We start from the raw sequence: 24,800 nt of genomic DNA on the forward strand, positions 1-24,800 counted from the left end.
GCCAAGTAATTCCCTGTTCTTCCCCTCTCACTCCTTTGGTCTCAGAACTTCTGCTGTAAAATGCTTAAGAGTCGTCTCCATGGTGACATGTTATGGTTTACAGTCTGTTCACTCATGTGCCTTCATCATTGTTGCAGACTAGCAGCTATTGTCTGCAGGGTTGGATGTAGGACCATGGCAGAGTACTTGTCTAGCTCACCTGAAGCCCTGGGGTTAGTCCCTAGCCCTGGGCAGAAAATAGTTACCATATAGTTAAAGTGCTGTACACCAGGCACTGTGCTGAGCACCTAGCATGCACCATCTCGTGTGAATCTCAAAACAACCTTACACAGTGGGCATTGTCTCTAGAAAGAAATCTCCAGAAAACTACAACTCGGAAGAAGTTCAGTGACTTGATAGACATCATAGGGTGTTTTAATGCTACATTAACATTTTTACATTTATTTATGGTTGTGTGTGTGTGCACACTTGTTCCAAAGTATGTGTATATACACGTGTGTATGTGTATGTGCTACTTGTGCTATGATGTCTGCATGAGTATGTTTGTGTGTGTGTGTGTGTGTGTGTGTGTGTGTGTGTGTGTGTGTGTGCATCAACGCTTGCATGGGAAGTCAGGAAACACCTTGCCAGCCCCGTGGTCACAGCTTGTAAGTGGAAGAGAGAAAACTTGAACTGAGAGCTGTGGGACACAAGGCCAGCGCCTCTCTGTGATTCACTGCTCTGCTCAGCACGGGAATGGCACCTCCACATGACCTCAGTTTGGGGAGAGTCAGCAGAGACACCAGTGCTCAGGAGTTTCTTCAGATTTAAAATAAAAGAAGGTACTGGAGAGTCCTGGCAACTGCACATGTTTGGGTTTTATTTACTTAGGTTTTATGAGAAAGAATCTCACTATAACCAAATCTATCATAGAACATACTATGTAGCCCAGGTTGGCTTCAAACTCATATGAGGCAATCCTCCTGCCTCAGCCTCCTTCATGCGTCATGTACATGAGTCACCAAATATACCCAAGGAGTTTTTAGAAGAACCAAAAACTGTTCTGGAAGAACAGGCTTGCGAAATGTAGCTAACCCAGTGGCCTTTGCTGAAGGTGGTGTCTGTTTAATTATAAAATGTCTCACGTGCGGGCTGGATGGAGTGATATGTGTGGACACTGGATCTGTGGGAAGAAAGTATGGACTGAAATTATAGAAGAACTTTACAATGTCCCAGGGCTTCTCAACAGTTAGTGAGACAGGTGTCCTTGCTCAGACACAGAGCAGAAGTCTGTTGCCTGAGGCCAGCTTGTCCCAGCCCAGACACTACTCCCCTCTCTGAGAGCACTTTCACTGCCATTGGCCATAGACTCCAATAACCTGTGTTAGACACAAAGGCACATTGGTTTAGAAGACAGAAGTCACACAGGCCTTAGCGTCTTCATCCAAAAAAGTGGGGGAAGGGTGCCAATAGTTCCTTCTAGGGGTTGTTGTGAGCATTAGAAAAGTCAAGGATGTGAAAGCTCATAGTAGATATTTAAGTGCACAGGAGTCATTGTTAATATCGATCTAAGTAAAATGTCAAAAGAGGATTCCTCCTAGGGCAGGGCAGGTGCGGTCTATCCTGACCTGCTGTCTCTGGACAGCCCTGGCATTGTAGGCTCACTTGCTACCTGGCTGCTTCGGTGCCCTGCAGCTAGAAAGGTGCTGGCGGGCGGGCCACACCCCAGGGGCAACTTTTTAAAATTTACTTTTCATTCTAATTGTAGCCCCCTCCCTTCTCTCCTCACAGTTCCTCCCTCCCTCACTCTTCCCCTTATCCCCCCATCCCTAACCCTCAGGAAAGGAGAGCCCGCCTCCCCCCCAACCCACTCCAGCACATCAAGTCACATCAGGACTGAGTGCATCCTCTGCCTCGGTGGCCTGGCAAGGCAACTCCACCAGGGAGAAGTGATCAAGAAGCAAGCAACAGAGTCCTCGTCAGAGACAGCTCCCTCTCCCCTTTCTAGGGGGCCCACATAAAGACCAGGCTGCCCGTTGGGTACATAGTGTGTAGGGGGCCTAGGTACAGTCATGCATAGTCCTTGGTTGGTGCTTCTGTCTCTGAAGCCCCGCCCTGGGCCCAGGTTAATTAGCTCTGTTGTTCATCTTGTGGAGCTCCTGTCCCCTCCAGGACCTTCTATTCTTCCTCCCACTCTTCCACAAGGCTCCGTGCACTCCGGCCAGTGTTTGGCTGTGAGTCTCAGCATCTGTTTCAAAGCTGGGTGGAGCCTCTCCGAGGACAGCTATGCTAAGCTTAGGGGCTGTTTCTGATGCTGGATTCTGTCCCTGTTCAGTCTGACTCTATTAAAATACTGCTTGCCAGGTGTGGTGTCACATGCCTTTAATCCCAGCACTTGGAAGGCAGAGGCAAGCAGACAAATCTCTGAGAGTTTGAAGTCTGTCTGGTTTATACAGTGCAGTGGTTCTTAACCTTCCTAATACTGCCACTTTTTAATATATTTTCTAATGTCATGGTAACCCCCCAATGATAAAATTATTTCATCGTTACTTTATAACTGTAATTTTGCTGCTGTGATGAATCATAAAGTAAATAATCTGATATGCAGAGTATCTGATATGCCACCCCTGTGAAAGGGTCATTTAATGCCCAAAGAGGTTGTGGCCCACATGTTAAGAACCACCAACACAGTTGGTTCCTGGACCTCCAGAGCAATGTAAGAGATCTGGGTGCAGCAAATGGCCCCACCCTTGCTTACCTCCTGGATCCAAGGCTACTTGTTCACTGGGAGAAAAGCAGATATTCTACCTGCATTTAAGTCAGATTGACTTTCAGATTCTCACCCCTAGCTCTCTGTTGACCCAAGACATCCACACCCGGTGGCCTCTGGGGACCCTCCTTCCCTATACTGAAGCTTCAACCCCCTTGAACCGCCTCAGTCACTCCTGACCTTTGAGGGTCATATGGCCGGAGGAGGTAGTTATGGGGGAGCTGAGGAAAGAGGGGGGCGGGAAGGCATGGGGTACATCAGAGACCAGAGAGCCTATGGGCCCCACACAGACTTTGGACTGAAGGCAGCAGCTGGGAGTGTGTACCCTTTCCGTGGGTTATCATTTTCTTCCTGTTACTTCTAATGGCCTCCCCCAGGTTCCCCCCAGATTTACTTTGTATCCATTTGCCACAGAAGGACACCTACAAAGCCGAGCGGTGTAGCTATCCTCTGTTAAAATGTTTCTATCCTGTCCCCTGCTTCATATCACTGTAGCGCTCTCCTCTCGGTAATTAATGAACTTTCCATGTCACAGATGAGAAAGCTGCAGCTCAAAGAGGTTGGCTGACCTGTCCAGGATTATACTCTTAATAAATGGCAGAATCTAGACTGGATTTTAATTTCCTAACTTCTCCCCCCTCCCCCCTCCCCACCCCCATTATGCTCTGCAGTTTTATGAGAGGAGGCGTTCTGTGAGTAGCTTCGGAGAAGGGGAAAGATTCACTCCCAGGCCTGCCATCATAATAGCAAGTTTCGTTTGCTTGATTTATTTGCAACTAAAATCTGCTTTGCCACATTCCCGTGGGAACTTGAATTCTCCACGCCAAGACCAGATTTTGGTCTTTTGTTGGTGGTGCTGTTTACCTACATATAAGTGATAGTAATACCTGTTGCTCTGGGTAGCTGAGATGATTAAATAAAATGTTTATCCCAGTCTTCTCCTCTGGGTGGGGGCTCAGAACAGCATTTGGCACCCAGTGTATGCTCAGTAAGTATACTAGTAGTTTTTAATCCACCCAAACACAGCATGGCTCACTATGCTCAAAAGTCCTTCTCTGCCCAAGGCGGTCTGGTCTACACCTTCACAGGCTCACGCACTTCATACAGACAGAGCTCTGCCCTGGCTCTGTGTTCACAGATTTGTCAGACTCCCAGCTAACTGTTCTTTGCACTTATTTACCTTGTTAATTTCATTTACTATGCACCATCAATTCACAAATTGAATCATGTGTCAGTCACCCACAGGCTCTGTAAAGTCAGATTCCTTGGGCCCCTACCCCAGGGTTCTTGATTCGATACATTTGGGTCAGGGTGCTAGAACTTCCATCTCAAACACACTCACTCCCATGTGAGGAAGCCACTGGTGTGAGACTATACTCTAGAGACCAAAACCACGAAAGTGTGGTTGATAAAAGGCAAAGGAATAAAGCTGCTGATAACGGGCAATCGGAGCCCCGCCTGCTTGCGCCTGCTCTCGCTCTCTCGCTCTTGCTCTCAAAATCTTGTTTCTTATTACTGTCCTAAGGTTTAAGTTCTGTGTATGGGGCAGGGATTTTTCTTTTATTGCCCCAAACACAGGCACAGAACACGAGGGACTTGGAACTATCTGTGGACTACAGACTTGATTGAATGAATTAATATGCAGTTTGCTAGTCTCAGATATCTGTACCCCTTCCTGCCCCTGTAGTCTTGTTCGGTCCTCTATGGCTGTCCCTCCTGCCAGGGGCAGCACCCAGCCAGTAGCCCATTGACCATGACTGCTTGTTCCCTAGATCACCCCAGTGGCCTGCAGAACCACCCTCGGCTCCGGACGCCACCGCCACCACTCCCCCATGCCCATACCCCCAACCAGCACCACGCGGCCTCCATCAACTCCTTGAACAGGGCCAACTTCACCCCAAGGAGCAACCCAAGCCCTGCACCTACAGACCACTCACTCTCCGGGGAGCCCCCAGCAGGCAGCGCCCAGGAACCAACTCATGCCCAGGACAACTGGCTACTCAACAGTAACATCCCACTGGAGACCAGGTGGGTCCCAGTGGACTGAGGCTGGGGAGGGAATGGGTGGGCTAGGTGGGCAGAGGGCAGACCAGCCGGGGTCTAGGGTCTGTTGGTGGCCAGGGCAGCAGGGAATGTGTCTCTAACTCCTATCTGTTCAGAGAAGCCGCTCTGACGTGCCTGGCCTTGGGCTGCTGCTCTCTGGTGGTAGGAGGAGAGAGCTTTGGAGAGCTGGGGTCCAGTGATAGCCTGCTTCTTACTAAAGGTACGGGTCAAGTTGATAGACTCATGAACGTCTCCTGCCTTGTTTACATAATGGCAGTGAAGCTTGCCGGGCAAGGCTTTTTATAAAAGTAGGCAAGAGGTGTGCAAAGGAGGAAGGCACAGAGGTAGGAAAAAGCAGGCACTTGCTTCCACTTGGCTGGGGTCCTCAACTCAGCCAACTGCGTGCGATTTCACTGCCCTGTACTTAGCATCAGACTTGTCTGGACTGTGACAGGTGCTCTGTGAAGGCAAGTCTCCCAATCCCTTCTCCTGTCCGGATGCCCTGACCTTTCTGTACTCAGAGGGAACCCCTAAGGTTTTTTTCTGTCAGACTTGGTAGCATAGGCCTTCGTACTGTGATGTCCTGATGTCCTGTAATGCTTATACCCTGACGAGATGGAGCCCCCATCCAGGAGCTCTGAAAGTTGAGTCAGTGAGTCTGTGACAGCTCAGGTCATACAGGAGGCTGATACGTGGCTGGGACTCGAACCCAGGGTGCTAGACTCTCTGTCCAGTACTGTTACCCTGTGGTTTACTCCCTTCTTCCAGGAGTGCCATGCATGGTTCCTTCAGCCAGTCTGAGTCTTACACCTATCTGCTTCCCTTGTACTTAGCCACTGTTTTTCAAAATGGTGTGTGTGTGTGTGTGTGTGTGTGTGTGTGTGTGTGTGTGTGTGTGTGTGCACGCGCATTTTTGTAAAAAACATGCAACTCAGTTAAGAAGTCATGGGAAGATAAAAAGAGATTTAGATTTATCTGAAGTTCTACCACCTGAGCAGAACACTTTCAGCATGGCCTCGCCCTGTTCTGTAAGTCACAGGTGAAGTGAACCAGGCTGACCCAGCAAAACCTCTTCTTCTACCCTCTCTCTTAAAGTAGTGACACACAGGTTTTCTTTTCCCAAACTCCTGCTCTTTTGGGGGACTACAAAGCTAAACCGCACTTAAGGAAGCAAAATTAACCTTCACACCAAAAGCATGTGTACCTGTCTCTGCCCAACACAGGACCACATTGGTGATGGTGTTGGCAACACGGAGCAGGTGGAGTCTGCAAGAGCAAAGTCACAATCCTATTCTTGTGGAATCATCTCCCCAAACCCAAGTTTCTCAGAGAGATGAGTCTACCATGACTCACCCCAGTGTCTTAATTATGACCGTGCCTGTTCACATCCTTTAAGACGCCTCTCCTGCCCTCATCAGTTACCGAGTGGATTACTTGTTGTTCATCCCACCCGGGGTAGCCAATCAAGTCTCCATTATTTTCAGTGCTTCTTAAGTGGGACACGGCTGATGGCAACCAGCAAGTAATCAGTGGCTCTAGTTATCTGCATGGCTCATGGCTGCCGTTCTCACTATTTGGATGTTCATTTTTCTCACTTGGGACCAAAGCAGGAGTTCCTCCGGTGAGTCTGTAAGTTTCTCAAAGGAGACGGAGGCAGAAGAGGGCCAGCAGGAGAGGTTGCCCAGGTGACCACTATGTGGAATAAAGATCGTCCCAACTCACTTACCCTGCCCCGTCAGCTAGAACTCACCTGCCTTGCTGGTCCTCTCTCCTTTTCCCCCCATTGCTTAGAATGCATGGTCTTATGCTTCGTCTTCTATTATTATTCAGATAATTGACACATATCATAAAGAAAGTAGCAAAGGAAATAAGCAAGAAGAAAAATGTCACTTAAATCTACAGAAAGATGCATATGGGCACACATACCCTTTCATACATTCCTCAACATACATGCAGCACAGCATTGTATATATTATAGCTTACATGTGTTTAACATTCAGTGTAAGCATGTAGCCTTCCCCCACTCTATGCTCTTTCAGGTCTCTGCAGAGGCCTTTCTATGTCCCTCCCAGAGTTGCTGACCTACCTATTTCTGAAGCCCTGATGAGTAGTTGAAGAAGGCTTCCTCCATGACTCCAGAACACTGTGCATCCAAACTGAGAACAGCATCAACTGGGCTGGCTGACACCATCAGAATTCTGCATGTTAATGCTGACCTTAACAGGCTGGTGGCGCCAGACTAACAAGATAAAGTTAGAGAGTAGGGGGTCAAGTCTGGCAGGTAGAATCAGCAACTGAGCATCAAGGACAGATTGTGGAATTTTTAAAGTAGATGAGCCATCTTCTTACCTTTTAGGCATGCTAAAGATTTTGGCATGACAACATGGCATATCAACAAAGTTCACACTTGAGAACCATATAACCAAGTTACCAAAACAACAACAGCACACACACACACATACACACACACACTCATGCCTCGTAATGCTTTAGGTACACTAATGGTTTTGTGTTAGGCCACATTCATAGCTACCTTCAGCCCATCATACCTGTAGGTTAAACACATCTGCTAACTGAAGGAGTTATTCAACATCCCTAAGCCTTGATTTCTTCATTGAAAGATTAGGATAAAAAAATTATACTTTCAAAGAGGGTAGGAAGAAATAAATGGAAGAAACACACATACAGTGGCCAGTATCTAGAAGCCACATTGTAAGAGCCATTTCCACATTTCTGAAAGGCTCTGCTTCCCTTTGTCAATTCTATAAAGAACTAAGTCTTTGAGAAACGTCCATGAGTTCCTACCCACCACAGGGGTGAATGGGAGAGGCAACTTTGCTTTGCAGAACTGTGGCCTGGTGTTCTGAGGGTGTGACAGGCCATTCACCATCCAGAGTGTTTCAAAGCACAGTCCTCAGGGTCAGGTTCACCCCCTACTCAACCCCCCCCCTGACCCTACCACACACTCATAGACCTAGATGTTGTACATTTTCACTCCTGAAAGTAACAGTAATTCCTGGTTCCAGCTGCTTATTGCTCCATGGCAAATGTCCCCACTTTACTTACTGGCTTAGGAAACATGTAGCTGGCTCTTCACAGGGAAAGTCGGGAGGTAGGGAAGGCCTTAGATGGCTCCTGCTCCACAGGGTATTAATGGTGTCCATTAGTCTTCAGCTGGCATCATAGGCCTTACACCTGACTTGTGGGGACATCTTCACCCCTAAGTTGCCTATAATCCTCTGAACTTCATTCTGTGTATAAATCAGGCTTCCAAGGTACTGAGACAGAAGCCGTTGATCCTACTGTAAGCTTAGCTTAGAATCAGCAGAGCACCAATTCTGCTTTGTTTTGTTGGCTGAAGTGGTCATGGGCCAGCCTGCTTCAAGGTGAGAGCAAACAGACCCCACTTCTCAATGGGAGAAGCATCCAAGCTTTGGTACCCACCATCCTGCTTTTTTTTTTTTTTTAACAGTTCCATTGAGATATAACGTCTTAGGGACTCTATGAATTTACAGTAGAACTTGTTACCAGTAAATACTCACTTGATGCCTGCTATGTGTCAAGATATCCCAGAGACCAGCCTCTTGCAGTAGATTGTCATGGTAGAGGAAGCTGGGTGACACTCTGTTCTTTACCACGGGGTCCCTAGCCCATGACGCAGCGCTTCCACAGCACGGCAAAAGATTCTAATACAAACACACAGGTAGGAAGAGTAAAGATGGGACAAATGGGTGACTATGCTTAACTGAGACTTGAGTGGGGGATAAAGGGACAATTTCCCAATGGCCCTAGAGGAGCCATGTAACTGAGATAAAGCGAGTCAGAAGTCCTGAAGGTACAGAAGAGAAGAGGAAGAGGCCCATTAGAGCCAGTCCTACTTGACAGGTTGTCCGCAGGCTTTTGCCAATACCCAGGAGAGCCCCCTAGTAACACACACACACACACACACACACACACACACACACACACACACACACACACACACCCTTCCTTCCTTGCTAAGCAGAGTCCATGCTAAGAATCCAAGCTAATGTGCAGAAACCATAGCAGCTGGTAAGATGACCAAAAGGGGATTGCATTTTATCCAGGAAAAAAAGGGGGGAAACTATCGGAAGGATGGAGAGAGGGGGATTCTGTAGGCCTGTTCCCTTCTTATACCTCTTACATATTCCTCTGACTATCTCTAAGGTTAGATGAGTCCTCTAGGGAGGAGCCTGGACCTACCTGTGCTCCCCAGAGCTGGAGTAAGTCCTCCCTGAGCATCGGTGGTTCTTCTGTGTGGAGCCATGTGCCAAGGGTCCCCCCAGCCTCTGATCTACTTCTTTGAGTGACTGCTGCATCAAGCAGCTAATGGATTTCACAGGGACTGTCTGAGTAATAACCCATCAGACTCCTGTAGGATGCAGGTGAATCCTGAACAGAAGGCCACCAGACCTCTGCTCTGCCTCAGCTCATGTCAGGCCTGCTCCAGCAGCCTGGAGCCCGTTCTGTGGTCATACCGAATTTGTAACCTCAGGGATGAGGACTACCCGGCAGCCCTACAGTGGCTCCCCAAATGAGACACGGTGCCTCCCAGTAGGTCAGGACAACCACAGAAAGTCACTTAACCCACCTGAGCCTCGTGACAGTCTTCCCTGTCACTTGGCATGCCAGAAGTTTCTAGATGGAGGCAGAGCTGTGAAGGGATGAAAGCACAAGATGATGCTTGGCTGGAGCAAATGCAGCACTCAGAGACGATATCGTCCCGTGTGCCTGAGCTCATCCACAGTCATGCCGGCCACTCTCAGAGACTGCCCTGCGAGCTGCCAGGTGCTATCCAGACCCCTTGGCCCTCCCAACCCTCCCACAAATAGTTATATGTTTGAGGTCCCCAAGACCACTTTGGTGATTTGCAAATAGAGCTCATGATCCTCTGCCACAAAGCTCGGCTCTGAGTTCATCAATGTAAAAAGATGTGAAGCAAAATCAGTAAAGGAAAGATGTGTAGGGTAAGGTCAGGGGCTTCAAACCAGGCTTCACCCCATGGAGTCACCCAGAATAGGCGTACCCTGCCCCCCTACATACATGAAATACTGCCAGGCGGGAGGCACAATAGGGACTTAGTACCCCAGGGTTATAGTAGGGATTGCCATATGGACAACCTCAGACTGGAACATACTGAAATTACAGCCTCCTAGAAGAGAAATATGTATGTAGATTTGAGTTGAGTATGCAGTTTGTGCACAGTGCAGCAATCGCCTGTATCAGTTCACACAGGGAACTCTCCTAAAACCTGTGTTTCCAGATGCAACTAGGGCCCAGTCTTAGCAACACTTTTGACAGCAGTCAGGACTTCATCCTAAGTCTTTTCTGTGTGACTAAGTGCTCTTCTTAGCACACACACACACACACACACACACACACACACACACACACGCATAACACACATACATCACACACATGCACACTACAAAAGGCACACACACACACAGGCACACATACACATACACACCACACAGGCACACACACACACCACACACAGGCTCACCACACACACACACACACACACACACACACACACACACACACACCACACAGGCACACATACACATACACACCACACAGGCACACACACACACCACACACAGGCGCACCACACACACACACACACACACACACACACACTTCCCATTTAGTGAGGAAGATATGAATCATAAAAACTCTAAATTACGGGCCGGGCGTGGTGGCGCACGCCTTTAATCCCAGCACTTGGGAGGCAGAGGCAGGCAGATCTCTGTGTGTTCAAGGCCAGCCTGGTCTACAAAGTGAGTCCAGGACAGCCAAGGCTAGACAAAGAAACTCTGACTCGAAAAATCAAAAACCAAAACAAACCAAAACAAAAACCCAAAAACTCTAAGTTACTGGAGAACGATCCCACAGCCAGCGTGTGAGAAGGCTAGAACACCCACGGTCTCTAGTTCCAGAGCGCTTGTGTCTAGCCACTGTCCAAAGCCCCCTTCCTGGTCACTGCTAAGTGTCTTCTTGGGCCAGATGCAGTCGCATGAGCACTCAGAAGACTAAGACAGGAGGATGGTGAGTGTGATGCTCCATAGTGAGATCCTGTTTCACAAACAAGGGAAAAATGAAGCAGCTTCTCCAGGCATCCCGTTGGCAGGGCTTGTCGGCAGAGAGAAGCTGGACAGAGGCACAGAGCCAGATAGAGGAAGGGCCTGGAAAGGATGGCAAATAGTAGGGAGAAGTGGGAGGACCAGGGATCTCCTAAGAGTGACAGAGAGAAGTGAGCAGCAGCGGGGTTCAGGACATTGAAAAAGAGGTTGCATGCTTCCTGTGGTCATGAGGTCACAGCTTTTAAGTAGTAGCATTATGAGATCAGCCTTTCAGAGGAGAGGTGTGGCCTGGAAGAGCTGGCAGCTGCTGCTGCTGTTGCTGCTGCTGCTGCTGCTGATGATGATGATGTTGTTGTTTCTTTCCTCCATCAATGTGTCTGAACACCGGGTGCCTAGCTGATCCTCATGAGCTTTGCTGCATCACTGACATCTCTACTCCATGAGGTGTCAGCTGCCTCATGGGCAATATGATCTCCACTGTCCTACACCACTCAGTAGACATGACAATCCGATGTGGTGATGTCTGCCCCAGGGCTTTGTGGACAGAAACACAACCCAGCACAGTGGCTTATATAAGAAGAAAAATTAGGGGATCCTTGAGCGGGGATTCAGGATATCCCTGACTTGATTAATGCTCTATCACTGACTTGTGTGGGTTTGGGGTCAGGGCACATGTCTCCCTGGACCTTAGCTTCCTCATCAGTCACACAAGGCCAAATAGCTTGCTCCAGAACTAAAGTTTCAAACGTATAGAGTGAAGTTATTTTACCACAGCAACAGTTTGAGTCACCGTCACTTTCAGCAAGTCCTGCCCCCTCCCAAATTCCTGACTGACCTAAATGACGAAGGCTGGAGTTGGCACGCCAGCAGAAGCACGTTCAAGAGCTCTGTCACCGTGTAGCTTGAGAAATCCTTCCCTCTGCTCCATGGCCTGTCCCCTTATCCTCTGGCTCTGTGCTTTTAAGTGATGATTGTCAGCTGTCTCTCTTTTTAAAACACGTTTCTTTCTAAATTGTAAAACTTAAAATAGGGATGGAGAGACAGCTCAATCAGTCAGCCGCTTGCTTCCCGAGCATCAAGACATGGGTGTGATCCCCAGAACCTGAATAAAAATTCAGGGTGTGATAGCACACACTATAATCCCACTGCTGGGGAGATACAGACAGTTGGATCCATGGGGCTTGCTGGCTAGCCAGCCTACCCTAATTAGCAAGCTCCAGGCCAATGAAGAGACCCTCACTCCAAGAGAAAAAGAAAAAGATGAATGGTGCCTAAGGATTAGTGCCCACATTTATTCTCCAGCCTTCACACGTCTCAACACACAGGAACACGTATTTACACATAAATACACGTATTTATAATAAAACCACATGACCCAGGCACTTGAAGTATGCTGCCATTGACATTTTGATCTTATTTCTTGGCCCTTTAAAGTGCATGCTAATTTGTTTGTTTTTGGTGATTATGAGGTTCAGGCTTGGCTCTCCGGAACATAGGCCGCTGCCAGACTCACAAGCATTCCCAGAAACAGGGTGTGGAGCCGGCATCATTGCAGGAAAGCAGCAGAACTCTGTTCAGGTCCTCTGAGCCGACACTGCGGGGCCTCTGCGTGGCGGGTGATGTAGAAATCTTTCTTAGAACAAGAGACTAGAGGAGATAATAATACACAGCCCCTCCCACCTGCTGCTGTCTCTAGGCACTGACTGTGTGTCTGCCATTATGTCGGGGGGGGGGGGGGCAGGCCACCTCCTGCATACCCTGAACACAGCAGCACTCAGTGCAGATCTGTTTAGTGACTGCATGTGGGTACCAGGCAATCTTCTTCTCTGGGCACATAGCAACAAGCCGGACATAGAAGACACCTGCCTCGTAGAACTAGAATTACATTAGGAGGAAACATACTATGCAGACAAGCAACGCTGAGTTCCTCATCGTCACTCCCTGAGTGCTCGAGTGTGTGTGTGTGTGTGTGTGTGTGTGTGTGTGTGTGTGTGTGTGTGCGCGCGCGCGCACGTGCGTGCTGAAGCAGTGCAAAGGGTCAGGGAGTAGCTGGGGAGTAGAAGGGGAGCCTCTGCGGGTCCATGAGAAGTCATAGCTCTGGCAGGAGCTTACGGTCTAGGGAATATTTATAGGAGGACAGCGGTTCAGGCTTAGCTTGTTTGAGAGAGGCAAGGAAGCCAGTGTGTCTGTGGCCAGGAGTGTGACTTGAGGGGAGCAATCCAAACCAGATCTTATAAGACTTTGTGGGTCTGGTAAGGACTGGAGAGGGTTAACAAGCAGACAAGGGACCCACAGAGCTCACGTCTGGTTGTGTAAGTGAGCGGTTATCACCCTTTGATAGATTCTCAGAGTGATTTTCTGCCAAGGGCAGATGAATGATGCAGCTGGGGCCTTGAGTTGAGCATCTGCCTTGTCCCTCGGCTCTCTCATCAACAGTGCTACCCGCTTAGAGAAAATAACTAAGCTGCTCTAAGGACTTGCAACCCCTGCACATCTCCCAGGTACTGTGGGAGCCTCACAGTGAAAACTCCTGCTAGCGGTGGGCTCTAGCTTGTGACTCTCCATAGGGCAAGGCCCATGAAATGCCTCACTCTGAATGTATATCAAGCCAGATACAAAACAGTGTCACTTTGTACTCTATTGTCCCTGGGATGTTGCCACCTCCAGATGATCCCTCTCTCTCTCTCTCTGGTTTGGGTAATTCCTCCCACCTGGTCACCATGTGATATGGCCTCAGAAGAGTTGCTTCTCTAAGCCACGCCCCACCAGCCTGCAAGGGGAGGATGACAGAGCTGCCTTGATAGGAGTTGAGTGAGGGAATAAATGTAAGTCAACCACAGAGCTTCTAGAACAGCAGACCACATGTCATGGCTGCAGGATGGGCTAGCCATCACATTTAGCATCATCCTAGTTGACCCCAGAGCAACCATAGTGTTATAATCCCTAGTGTATAGGAAGGATGATTCAGAGCCGTTAAGATTTGTACCCAAAGTCACACATGAAGGAGGTGATACAGGAAGGCCTGGTAAGAGGCACACGGGTTCCTTGGCAGGACTGAAGCCTGGGGCTGGCTTGCTGCCATCTCTCCTCCCTCTGGTATGTCTTATTGTGAGGCAACAACGGTCCTGAAACTAGTTGGAAGTAGGATCCAGAGCCCTTAAGGGTGAATGGCATCGCCCAGCAGGAACGGTTGAGAGCCAGAAGGTCAAGGGTGGCTATATTCACTCTGGAGTTCAGTCAGATGAATGCATAAGCATTGTAGTGTTATCACAGACAAAGTGCCCTTCCTTATGTCTTCAGCAGACCGTGTTTCCTACTAACCAGTTACCATCCAATTCTTACACTGCCGAGGAATGGTGAGACTCTAACCAGGGTCCACATCAACAGGGACTTAATTAAAATACAGATGCCATGGCCCCATCTCAGGGTACCAGTTGCTTCCCTGGGGCTCTGCTGGGCCTGGGCAGGGCACAACTCTCCAGATTATTCTCCTTCTTTAGCAGATAGTGTGGCCACAAGTGCTTGGTGCTCTTGTGTCTTCAGAGAAGCTGAGTGGGTGTTTCCAGATGTTGCTTTAGCAGATGCGGAGGGAGTAAAAGGAGAACACTGGGCTTTGGATCCAGACAAACAAGTTCAAATTCTTGCTTTGAGCCTTGCCTTCTAGTGACCTTGGCAAGTCCCACTATAACTCCGTATCCCAGTATCCTCCTCTGCTGTACCGGGATCACTCTGCCTTCCTTGCATAGCATCTATTTTGAAGATTTGAGAAAATAGGTATAACGTGCCTATCCCACTGCTGGGCACCTGCCAGTCCTCTTCAATGAAAACTGTAGTTGGATTGTCCACAGCTTCCAGCCATGCGGGTTTGTATAGAGAGTGCTCCTTCCAGATGCTGTGTGCCAGGTGGATTCCCTTGCACACGTGGCTTTGCACACTGACCTTCTGCCTGGAACCTTTGCCCCTGCTGGTCTCATGCACAGCTGCACCCAACAGCCACTCTCATTTGTTTCTATTCTATCCCCTTCATCGATGCATGACTCATGGCTTCATTCATGTCTCCATGTGTGCGTAGAAACCTAGGCAAGCAGCCATTCCTAGGGACATTGCAGGACAACCTCATTGAGATGGACATTCTCAGCGCCTCCCGCCATGATGGGGCTTACAGTGACGGGTAGGTAGCACACCCCCACCCCATGCTCCCCTGTTTGTGCTCTCCCTGTCGCTCCTGCACTTGCATGCAGACCCCTGAGACCTTTCCCTGGGAAGCTCCTGGAAGAAGTGATGCCATGCTGCATGCACATCCCCTAGTCCATGTTCAACTTGCAAATTTGTCCTTGGAATACCCTCGCCCCGCCCCCCCCCCCGGCATATTAACAGAAGTCTTGTTAATATGCAGCTCTCAGCATCTCATCGGCTGCCTTCGCCATTCTGGAAACCATCTCACGTAGCAATTTTTCCAACAGCGCAGGCCCTGTGTCTTATGTATTCTGGCCTTGAGTGTGTATCTGTGGTCCAAATGTCTTCTAACCCAGGAGGGATAGGTTTGTCCTAAGATTCCAGGGCTGTGTGGTACAAGGCAAGCAGCCCATAAGTCCTCCCAAAGCCATGGCTCAGGCCACGTTGGGTGGGATGTTTGAACACCTCCTTCGGCCACAACCATGTGCTTTGACCATAGTCTGCTGCCTTCAAGACTACCGCTGGACTACGAGATGGAATTGCCAGTCTGTCCTCCACACAGCTTTTACATGGGCTCTTCAGACAGCATTGTTACCTGTCTTTCACTCATGGGCAAAGCTTAGGAGTGAGTTCTTGGTTCGTCTACCCCAACAAAATCCCATTGAAAAAGATAGGCTTCCAATGTCTTACCAAGGTGCACTGGAATGCAGGTATTAGACCAACAGGGGGAAAAAATTAAGTCCCAGTGGCCTCCCAGAGATGTTCAGGACTTTAATCAACCCTCAACCTACTATAATGACTTTAGAAAGCACAGTTTATTTCCCAAGACCCAACTCCTACCCCCAGCTCCAGTGTTCCCAGGAAAAGGACCTCAGGGCAACCTCTGTAGAGTTAGTAGTGTCTTCTGCCTTGGATGGGTATTCCTGTTCCTATGGCACTGTCCTATTAGTGCTGTGTGCAAATGTGTCTTCTTGTACCCTGTTTGTGGTCTGGCCCGTGACGTTTCCTGAGCCTGCCATCTTCCCTGTGACGATTCTTTCTCTCTCTCTCTTCCTCCAGGCTCCTCTGCATGCTGCTTCTTCTGCGCCTCTATCCTGCAGGTTGGCCTGTGTGCCTGGTTAGCTGACAGACCCTGACACCTTCCCACCTCTCTCCATCCACAGGCACTTCCTCTTCAAGCCCGGAGGCACCTCCCCGCTCTTCTGCACCACATCCCCAGGGTACCCCTTAACGTCTAGCACCGTGTATTCGCCCCCACCCCGGCCCCTGCCCCGCAGCACCTTCTCCCGACCAGCCTTTAACCTCAAGAAGCCTTCTAAGTACTGCAACTGGAAGTGTGCAGCCCTGAGCGCCATCGTCATCTCAGCTACACTGGTCATCCTGCTCGCATACTTTGTGGGTAAGCATGTCCTCCTCTTCCTCCTCCTCCTCCCCCGCAGCTCCCCATGGCTCCCATTTGGCCCAGGGGGCACCAACCAAAGCACCTAGGGCCACCAAAGGCACTGTACCAGCTCCACAGTCATAGCGCACAGGTTGTACTAAGAGACCTTGCACTGGTCTAGTCTGCGCCCCACACCATAGGGGCGGCTCTTCAAGCCCCTTCCACTCTCTCCTCAGTGCTTGGGCCCAGAAGGAATAGTAGCATCTGCCCTGTGTGTGTTAGATCCCTAGCATTGAGGCATAAGTCATTGAAGACTTTGAGCCGGCGGTCTGTGACATGAGTGTCATATGTCAGAGTCACTGAAGATGAAATAGCATCTTAGGAGGACTGGGCAGCAGGCAGGCCTCTCTTGTGGTCTCTGTGGCTAGGTGAGAAGCAGGGAGGTAGAGAAGCCTGCGGTTCACAGGAAACTACTAGGAAAGCTTCAGGTGAGTGTTGGGCAAGGTGGTTGTAGAAACCTCCATGATTGTGAAACCATGGTCAGCACTCAAACAATCAAACAGCCCTGCACGAGAAGCAGCAGGCCCCAGTAAGTGGAGAGCTAGCTGAGCGAGGAAGCAAAGGCCCAGAACCACAGGGGCCCGGGAATTTCCTACCTAACCCCAGGGTCCTGTGACATGTGGCCTTGCTCCAGCGGGATGGCTTCTATTTGGCATTCTTTGGGCACATTTCTAGCAAAACCTGGTTTTTCTACTTCTGATTCTTCTCTTTGGTTTTCTTCTGGGAAAGAAATTAATCTAAATAGATGTGGGCGCAATGAGGATTTCTGAAACCTCTGTGATAATAAGAAAAGGCATCCAAAGTGGGTTTGGCTTAGCTCTTAGTGCATTTTCCAAGGTTGAAGGTGGGTCATGCTAGCCTGAGAAGGCCTTGAACCCACGAGGAGGAGTTCAGAAAAAGATCTGGAAACAAGTGAGATTGTGTTCAGCTTAACGCCAGGAAGTAGAAATAGAACAGACCAGCAGAGGCCAAAGGAAGACAGAGCACTTCCCTCTGCCAAGAAAAACTCTCTAGCAAGCTGTCACCATGGATGCAAAGGGAGCTTGTCTTGAGAGGCGTTGCCGTGCCGTCATGAGGAATGATTCCTAGGACACGCGCCACTACTCGTTGCGGAAATGGAAAAATGTTTTGAACATGGCTAGGGTTGAGGTGAGCAAACAGGAAGGGCACCTTGCTGGATGAACAATCCAAGAACCATTGAAGAGCTGTCTACCGGCAGTGGTAGGTCACAGTTAGGTTTCATTTCATAAAGAAGGAATTGATGGTCGAGCTCTTGGGAAGTGGTCACAAAGAACTAACTTGTCAGGAAAAGCTGATGGCTTCAGCTAAGATAATGGCAACGTGGGCATGAAAAGAAAGGAGTCAGATGTAAGACAACTCTAGGAGAATTTGCAAGTCCAGTTAGCAGCAGTCAGTCCACTAATAACATGTCCTTGCTAAGAGTAAATGCATGCTTCTGATAAGTAACCTAAGGCCGGACTATAGCCATCACACCCAAGAAAGACATCAAAGAGTCAAGCCTAAGCATTTGGATAGACTTACATGGCAACCGTTGACCTGACAGCTCACTGATTTCCCAGAAGGATGCCTCTGAGGCTGCAGTTAGGAGATGCAGATGAATGCACTACAGGTGCGGGGACCAGCCACACCTTTCTTCAAGGGCTGGCCATGGCAACCTTGGTACCTGGGTTCTTCCAGCTGATGAAGGCTAGAATGAACATGCGAGCATCTTGCTTGGCCATAATTATAGGCTGTGATGACTAACTTATAAGAAACTATCAATTATTAAAAATCAAATTAATTGTTCCAGCCAAGCACAAATACCCTTAACAAAGACTCTTTTCCAGCAGACCAACTGATCTAATCAACAGGCAAAAAGCACAGATATTTTAATTAGATTTTTGATGAAAAATTGTGTTTAATTTCAAGTATAATCAATTATTAATTATTGTAATGAGTGAGTCTGACTGGGTTTACTAATTAACTCATTTAAAAATTATGAATAACCTTTTTCATTTGTAATTATTTTCTACAGCCTATCAAATTCGAGATAAGAATTGTATCACCTACCCTGCAGAGGGGGAGGCAGACACAAAGGGCGGGAAAGACTGTTACTTCTAATATCTGCCCAGGGCAGCTATATCTGGGTGGCAATCCTGACAGAGCTATTTGACATTCAGCCTCTTAGCTGGGAACTGGGCTGAGAAATGAACAGTGACTGACCTTTAAGTTTCAGATGTATTTATTAGTATTTTCATGGGAAAATAGAGAAATTGGAGTTAACACTCCGTGGAAACTTGCCTTTGGGCCCTCTCTTACTTCACCCAACAAGGCTTACTTGCTTAGGGTAGACCCCTGCCCCCCAGGACCTTCTCACAGTCATGTGATGTCTTCAAAGGGGGAGATGTAGCTCTTTTCACTCCAAAGGACTCCCATTCAGACAGGCTACCACGCGGATGTTTCTCACCCTACGTCACTCCTGCTTTTATGGTTTTCAGATCCTCGCTGGCCTCCGTCTGATCACCTTGCCTTTCCTTTTCTAGAGGAATCTGCTTGGGAGATGCACAGGTGACGCTGAGCTGTCATGTAAATGATGCTTCGTTCTCACAGCATTTTGATCTTTCTTAGAGTATTTTCAGTAAAACGAAAATATGTGTAGTGTAGAAAAGTGGTCACTGTCCGTCATTCACAAGCTCAGCCGCCTTTAATTCTGAGTTTTTTTAGTTTTTAGTGCTCTTTTTTAGCTAAAACACCTCACTTGTACTCTTCTGTTGAAATCTCTGAACTCCAGTGAGTTACATCCCCATTTGCAGATGAGGACCAGAGAGCCCCATGGAGCTTAAGTGACTCACTTACTGTTGCATGATGCTAAACATTAGGAATGTGACTCACATTAGGAATGTGGTCCTAGCACTGGGCCAATCCCAGGACTCTCTCTGGAGCCTCACAGTGATTCTGTGGAATCAGTATTATTTCCTCATGGAGATCTAAAACTCAGAGAAAGTGACAACTTTCCAGGATCCTACAGGTAACAGATGACCTAGCTGCCATTCAGCCAGGACTCAGGATTTCCAAGCCTGTGCCTTTAGATATGGTGATGGAGGTCCTTGCTGAGCCGAAAGACCCTGCTTAAGGTCGCACTTCTGATCTTTAGTCACTAGGAAAGCTTAAATGCCGTTCTTCACCTCTCCAAACCTCAGCTTCCCAGCCTGCAGTAGACACCAGAGCAGCTGAGAAAGCAAACAGGGTGCTTGTCAAAGCACATTTGTTGGGATGTCTGGCTGTTCCAGGAAAGCAGCCACAAAAGGAACCGTCATCTGAAATGCCCCCGTGTCTTTTCTTTTAAGTAGGACAAAAGTTGATTTTGCTCCACTGACAGTTAGCTGGAGCCACACGAAGCTGACAGCTTCCCTCGCTTCTGCACAGCTGTGTAAGAGGCAGGAGATGAGCTACAGATTCCGATCTTGAGGCTGCTTCAAGCGCCTGTCTGGCCAGAAACCCTGTGGAATAGGGGTGAGGAAAGGCTTTCTGTTTAAATGAAGGCCCCAGAGCACCCTGGGATGCTGGCTCTTCCACACCAAGTCCAGGCCCACCCTTATGAGTGGGGGGTGAGTTTGCAGTACTGTCTATATAGAAGCATGGTGTCCTCCAGGAGTATGACCCATTGAGTCTTGTTTCTACATCTGCGTAGTAGAAGGAATAATAGAGCTGTTCCAGTTAGGCTAAGGGACACAACGGTCAAGGAGACATTCCTTCCTGGTAGCCTTGGCAGACTGTCATTACTGCTCCTTGAACGGCAGTTATCTCAGCTTGAGGTTTGGTGGATGTAGATGATCTATCCAGCCTTTTCCAGCGCACAGTTCCCTGCCCATGGGAATTGTACCAGAAAACACAGAGTGTCACAAATATGATCTGGAGCCGCCTCCGAGTGGGACATCCCTGCATGCTCAGAAGCGGTGACTGATTGTTGCATTAATTAGGTCGTATTTTCACCTCTCCCAGAAACTGAGTGTGGGCTGCAAAGACTAAGCCAACTCTGGCACAAAGTGGTGATAGTTTAGTTTGTAAGCGAGGACGTTGCCAAGCTTAATTGCTGTTCTTCGAGAGGCCGCTTTGCAGTGTGGGGTCTGGTGGGGCTTGAGTCATCCACTTCCGGAGGCCTTCTGGAGAGTGTTGGGAGAGGTGCACTTGGGCAATGAGTGTGTTTTTTGCAGAGAACGTTGGCTCCCTAAAGATCTCTGACACCCCATTTCAATTATTAGTTATTTTTCTCATCACTATGTTAGAATAGCTGACAAAAGTGATTAAGGAAGGAAAGGTTGATTTGGACTTACAATTTAAGAAGGGGTACAGTCTGTCATGGCACAGAAGCTATAATGGTAAGAATGTGAGGCAGATAAGTTACATTTGATACATATTCAGAAAGTAGACAGTGAGCAGGAAGTCTGGTCAGGCTATGAACCCTCCAGCCCCGCCCCTCAAGGGCCCACTTCCTTTAGCAAGGCTCCAACTCTCCAAATTCCATAACCTTCCAAGACAGTGCCACCAGCTGGGGAGCAAGTGTTCACAACGTCTAGGGGAGACATTTCCCATTCAAGCTACAGCACCCCATGAACTCTGGCCTTCAGGGTAGCAGCAATGCCACAGGAAGGGGCAGTAGCCGTCTCATCCCAAGAGAGCTGCAGTACACATATCCCATGGCCAAGTATCTTGCCCAGAACCCAGCACAAGGTAGCTGCATTCGCAAATGCTTTATTGAATTAAGGACCTTACATAATACTTAAGTCAGCTATGGGTAATCTATGTAGAAAGCATAGGCCATGGGAAGTGTTTGTTTCACCTCCTGGCATGAGATGGGCATGAGAAGAGTAGGGAAAACATTAGCCATGGAAACTAGGGTGATCATAGGCCCCTCCACTAGTCCTTAGCCACAGCTGGCTCTTTCATGCAGCTTCAGGCCTCAGGTGGCATTTGTTTCGTAGGCACAGGCCTGCTACAACTGGGACCTGGGTACTATTAGTGAGCAGCTTTAGGCTCATTTTTTTTTCTCCCTTCTCTTTAACCTCACATCAGGCCTTTTGGACAGAAGCCATAGGTTTAACTTTATAGCCCAAAGAATGGGCAGGCGGTGGGGGTGGGGGAGGAGTGACAATCCATAGAACCTCATCTTTCAGGAGAAGGAAGGAGTGACGGAGATAGAGGATCCTGTGTTAACGCCTTTCTCCATAGGACTGACTCTCTCGCTGCTCTGTAGGAATTGCTAACGGCAAGACATCCACGGGCCGTACTCTTTACAACTGACCCCACACAAATGTCCTCCAGCTCCCCAAGAGGAAGGCCTAGAGACTGGCATGTCAGAAAGGCTGTCCTGGAGAGCAAGCTGACTCAACCTGTGCAGTTCTGGAGGACAGAGTCAGGCATGGGGCATTAAAAAAAAGTGTGTGTGGGGGGGGGCGCTTGGGAGATGGTCCATGGGGTGCAAGTATGAGGACTAGAATTGGAATCCCCAGCATCCACAAGAAAATCTTGGCAGAGTTGCATACCTGCCCGTAGCCCTAGTGCTATGGGGAGGGGGAGAGCGAAGAGTCTCTGAGGCTTGCTGAACTCCATGTTTGGTTAGCAACTCCATCTCAAAAAGGGAAGATGGACAGTGGTATAACATGACATCTTGTGTCCTCTTTGGCCTCTGTCCACATGCACAGTGCTCTGGAATGAGAGGAAGGGTAAGTGCCCAGACTTTATGGGGCCATGACCTTGTCTGCGTCATCCCTCCACAGAGTCTAGCCCTGCCACCCAGGCATAAGCCTTGTCTTAGTTAAGCTCTCGCTTTCTTACTTGTTAGGCAGGAATAAAAATGAACAAACGAGAGACTGGCTGAAACTATGACTCACTCAACATGTTTCATCTCAGCAGGAAAGAAAAGTCTTGCAGTCTTGCCCAAACTTCCCCACAATAGAACAGTTTGGGGGTGATCTTCCTGGCAGTAGAATTATCAAGCAGTAGGTTGTTCTATTTGTTTGTTTGGTTCTATGTTTGATTGCTCATTTGCTTCTAATCTGAGAGTAATGTAATAAAGAGGCTAATTGCCAAGGCGAGTGCCATGTATCAAGCATCAAAATGGCTCTGGACTAATGGTACCAGAGGGTACCCAAGCATTGCAGGGTAAGAAAGGGAATGAGTGCTTACCAAAGTCAGGAGAGGCCAGTCCAGGATGCTTCTTAGGAGCTGTGGTCTTCAGCAGGAGGGTGATGGTGATGGAGCTAGGGACTATATGCCACCATCTCACTCTTCCATTCCTCCCATCTCTTGTTGATTGATCAAAATCAGCAGCCAGAGCCCCAGGGAGCCACATAGAGGGGAATCACAGAGCATACAACAGGTGGAAGGGAACTCTAGGGCAGATGGCTGGAACCAGCTCCCACGTCTTAAGATTCTTTCCCACAGTGCTGGTGCATAGAGATATCACTGCCCCACAGGAGTGTCTCCCTCACCCTCACACCCACTCAGACACAAAGCCCCAGCCTTTGCTTCTCAAATTCGATATTGTAATCTGATGGACACATAGATCACTTTCATACCATTTTTGGGAGTGCTGACAGACAGGAAACCTGTCACCACCCATGTGAGCCAAGCACAGAAGAACATGTCCCTCTTCTGTTCTTCATGATCAGCCTCTTTCCTCACTTTCAGCCTCTGAAAACCATTCTTCCCTTCTCGGTCTAGGCACTGTTTTAGAAAAGCGTGGTAAAGAAGGCCATTGTTTACTATCTCTGAAATCAGTAATTACATAAAGTGATGCAGTTGAGAAAATGGTAAAGATATGCTTTAGTATTTCAAGTTCCTGGAGCAGCAGTGTCTCGTCTATGTACCTCAGGTGTCATGCCTCTAGCACCATCTGTCTGTCTGTCCATCTGTCTGTCATTGTATGGTTTGGTTTGGTTTGGTTTGGTTTGGTTTATGATCGAACAGCCAGGGCCTCACCCAGTAGGCGAGGCTGGCTAACCAGAAGGTCCCCAGGATCTACCTATTTCCACCTTCGCAGTGCTCAGATCACAGGTGTGTACCATGCCTAGATTTTATCCCTTTTAAAACACAAGTTCTGAGGATGAGCCCTGCATGTATCCTGGAGTTTCTGTGTGCTGCTCTGGACCTTCCTTTGGAGCAGCAGCCACAGCCTCAGTACGTGGTACAAACGTACAGGCTGATACTCGTCCGTTCTCCCAGGCCATTTTCTTTGTGTGCACATTTTCAAGCATGACACACCCTCTTCCTTGTCAAGTCCCCTGCCTCTGTTACCTTCACTGCCATCCTCGCTTGTTGCCTACAACACGTCCATGGACATTTTCATGCCTCTGCTGAGTCCTTACCTCCTCCCGAGTGGGATTCCTGGGTGGTAAGCAGATGTGGACAGGCCAATGGTGCAGGTTAGGACTAAATCCCGGGGTCCCGCTCACATGTCCAGTTCCATTACTGTTCTGCAAACATGGAGCTTTGTGTATGATCTTGGCTCAGCTGAGATCAGTGGGAAGCAGGGGTCACAAATGACTCTGGGACCCAAATAAGGTAACAGCTCTTCATTCTGGAGGGTGCCACTTGCCACCTTCTTCTCCCTCTCTCTTCTTTTTCAAGACCCCCAGCCAAGCCAGGCATGGGGGTGCACTACCATAATCCCGGCAACCAGGAGGCTGGTGTAGGACAGTGAGTTTGAAGGCAAGCTGAACTGAATATCCAGATCTTAGCTCAACACAAACCCAAATTAAAAAAAAAAAAACCCACAAAAGAACTCTTCTTCAACATCACTATTCAGGGAAGCCCTTTGACAGCCCTCACACTAAGCCAGCAACTTAGTCATCTGTCTTTCTATAGGCTCTGATACTGTCTGGGGTCACATCTAAATCACGGTGACATTGAGCGGTGACAATCAGCACCCACCATTGGGCTTCAAGTGCCATGGAGATAGAAACTGCTCCTACCAAGCTGGGCTCTCAGCACAGCTTCTTATGTCTTGGTTCAGCTGTGTTTGGCCAAAGTTTCTTAGAAGATAGAAAGAACGGTGAACATCCAGACTAGAACCAGCAGACACTAAGAGGGAAAGAATAGAGGCTCCAAATTCTTTTGTGCATCTCAGATCCCAAGTCTAGATCACATGAGAGTGAAAAATGGCTGCTGGAAATGGGGTTGGGGTGGAACTAGGAGAGGGAAGAGCAGAGGTGGCTGTGGGGGACCAGCGGCCCCCGAGCCTTCGTCTGTGCCTTAGCCTGGTTACCGTGCAAATTTTATGCAT

The 24,800-nt window shown here is 48.6% G+C and overlaps 1 protein-coding gene across 12 annotated transcripts in view; it reads left to right on the forward strand.

Annotated features, from left to right (window-relative positions):
* TENM4 (teneurin transmembrane protein 4) overlaps positions 1 to 24,800 on the forward strand; it is a 720,654-nt gene that overhangs the window by 498,830 nt on the left and 197,024 nt on the right. For 11 of the 12 annotated variants that reach the window (XM_084773614.1, XM_084773618.1, XM_084773619.1 and 8 more), the window contains 3 exons: positions 4,522 to 4,777; positions 14,972 to 15,070; positions 16,239 to 16,474. In XM_084773614.1, the coding sequence (XP_084629740.1) occupies positions 4,522 to 4,777; positions 14,972 to 15,070; positions 16,239 to 16,474 (591 nt within the window). The remainder of the gene's footprint in view (positions 1 to 4,521; positions 4,778 to 14,971; positions 15,071 to 16,238; positions 16,475 to 24,800) is intronic. The other variant, XM_084773621.1, reaches the window with a different exon arrangement.

Source organism: Acomys minous (assembly GCF_964271855.1).
Source record: "Acomys minous genome assembly, chromosome: 2".
In the NCBI taxonomy this organism is placed as follows: domain Eukaryota; kingdom Metazoa; phylum Chordata; class Mammalia; order Rodentia; family Muridae; genus Acomys; species Acomys minous.